Raw genomic sequence first — 842 nt, forward strand, 5'->3', positions numbered from 1 at the left:
AGAACCCAGTTCGTATCTGTGTCTACGGCAGAACATCGCCATAGTAACAGTAACCACAGTGACTGTTTTTCAGATGGTTCAGTCAGGTGGAGGAGTTTCAGTCCGCTCCGTCTGCTGGCTCTGGGCTCCATCGTGACCTCCGCCTGCGCTCTGTCCTTCGGCCCCTTCATCGTCATGGTGAGTGTCACAAACACCTGAACACCTCAACACCTCACAACACCTCAACACCTCAACACCTCAACACTTTAACACCTCAACACCTCAACACCTGATGGCGTGTGTTTACTCCAGGGTCAACTCCCTCAGGTCGTGTCCCGTCTCTTCCCCTTTAAGAGGGGCCTCTGTCACGCCTACTGGGCCCCCAACATCTGGGCCCTCTACAACGTGCTGGACAAAAGCTTGGCGATGCTCGGTTAGACTCCGCCTCCTCATAGTGCCCGGCTGGGTATCGAACTTTAGACTGATTGATTCTGCATCGGCTAGTCGTAGTCACGTGTCGCTCTGTGTCCTCCACCTGCTCAGGTGTTCGTCTGAAGCTGCTGGAGGAGGCGGAGCTTCCCAAAGCCTCCATGACGGGCGGGCTGGTTCAGGAGTTTCAGCACTCGGTCCTCCCCTCCGTCTCTCCCTCCGTCACACTCGTCTGCACCCTGCTCTCCATCCTGGTGAGTCACGACAAACAGAGACTGAGAGGTCAAAGGTCAAAGGAAGTGTTGATGTTTTAACCTCTCTCTCTCTCCCTCTCTCTGTCTGAAGCCGGCCGTGGCGTCTGTCTGGTGGCGTCCTTGCGGCGCTCGGGGTTTCCTGCGCTGCCTGCTGCTCTGCGCTCTGGGCTCCTTTATGTT

At 56.4% G+C, this 842-nt stretch overlaps 1 protein-coding gene across 1 annotated transcript in view; it reads left to right on the plus strand.

Moving 5' to 3' along the window:
* LOC111653008 (dolichyl pyrophosphate Glc1Man9GlcNAc2 alpha-1,3-glucosyltransferase-like) overlaps positions 1-839 on the plus strand; it is a gene marked incomplete at its 3' end in the record, with an annotated part of 3641 nt that extends 2802 nt beyond the window's left edge. Inside the window, exons 6-9 of the mRNA XM_087173238.1 lie at positions 10-177; positions 292-412; positions 523-662; positions 754-839. Coding sequence (XP_087029364.1) covers positions 10-177; positions 292-412; positions 523-662; positions 754-839 — 515 coding nt within the window. The remainder of the gene's footprint in view (positions 1-9; positions 178-291; positions 413-522; positions 663-753) is intronic.
* Positions 840-842: the final 3 nt, after the last annotated feature.

Source organism: Seriola lalandi, unplaced genomic scaffold (genome assembly GCF_002814215.2).
Source record: "Seriola lalandi dorsalis isolate HSWRI2012SDOR001 ecotype SW California unplaced genomic scaffold, Sedor1 jcf7180002054137, whole genome shotgun sequence".
Taxonomy (NCBI): Eukaryota; Metazoa; Chordata; class Actinopteri; order Carangiformes; family Carangidae; genus Seriola; species Seriola lalandi.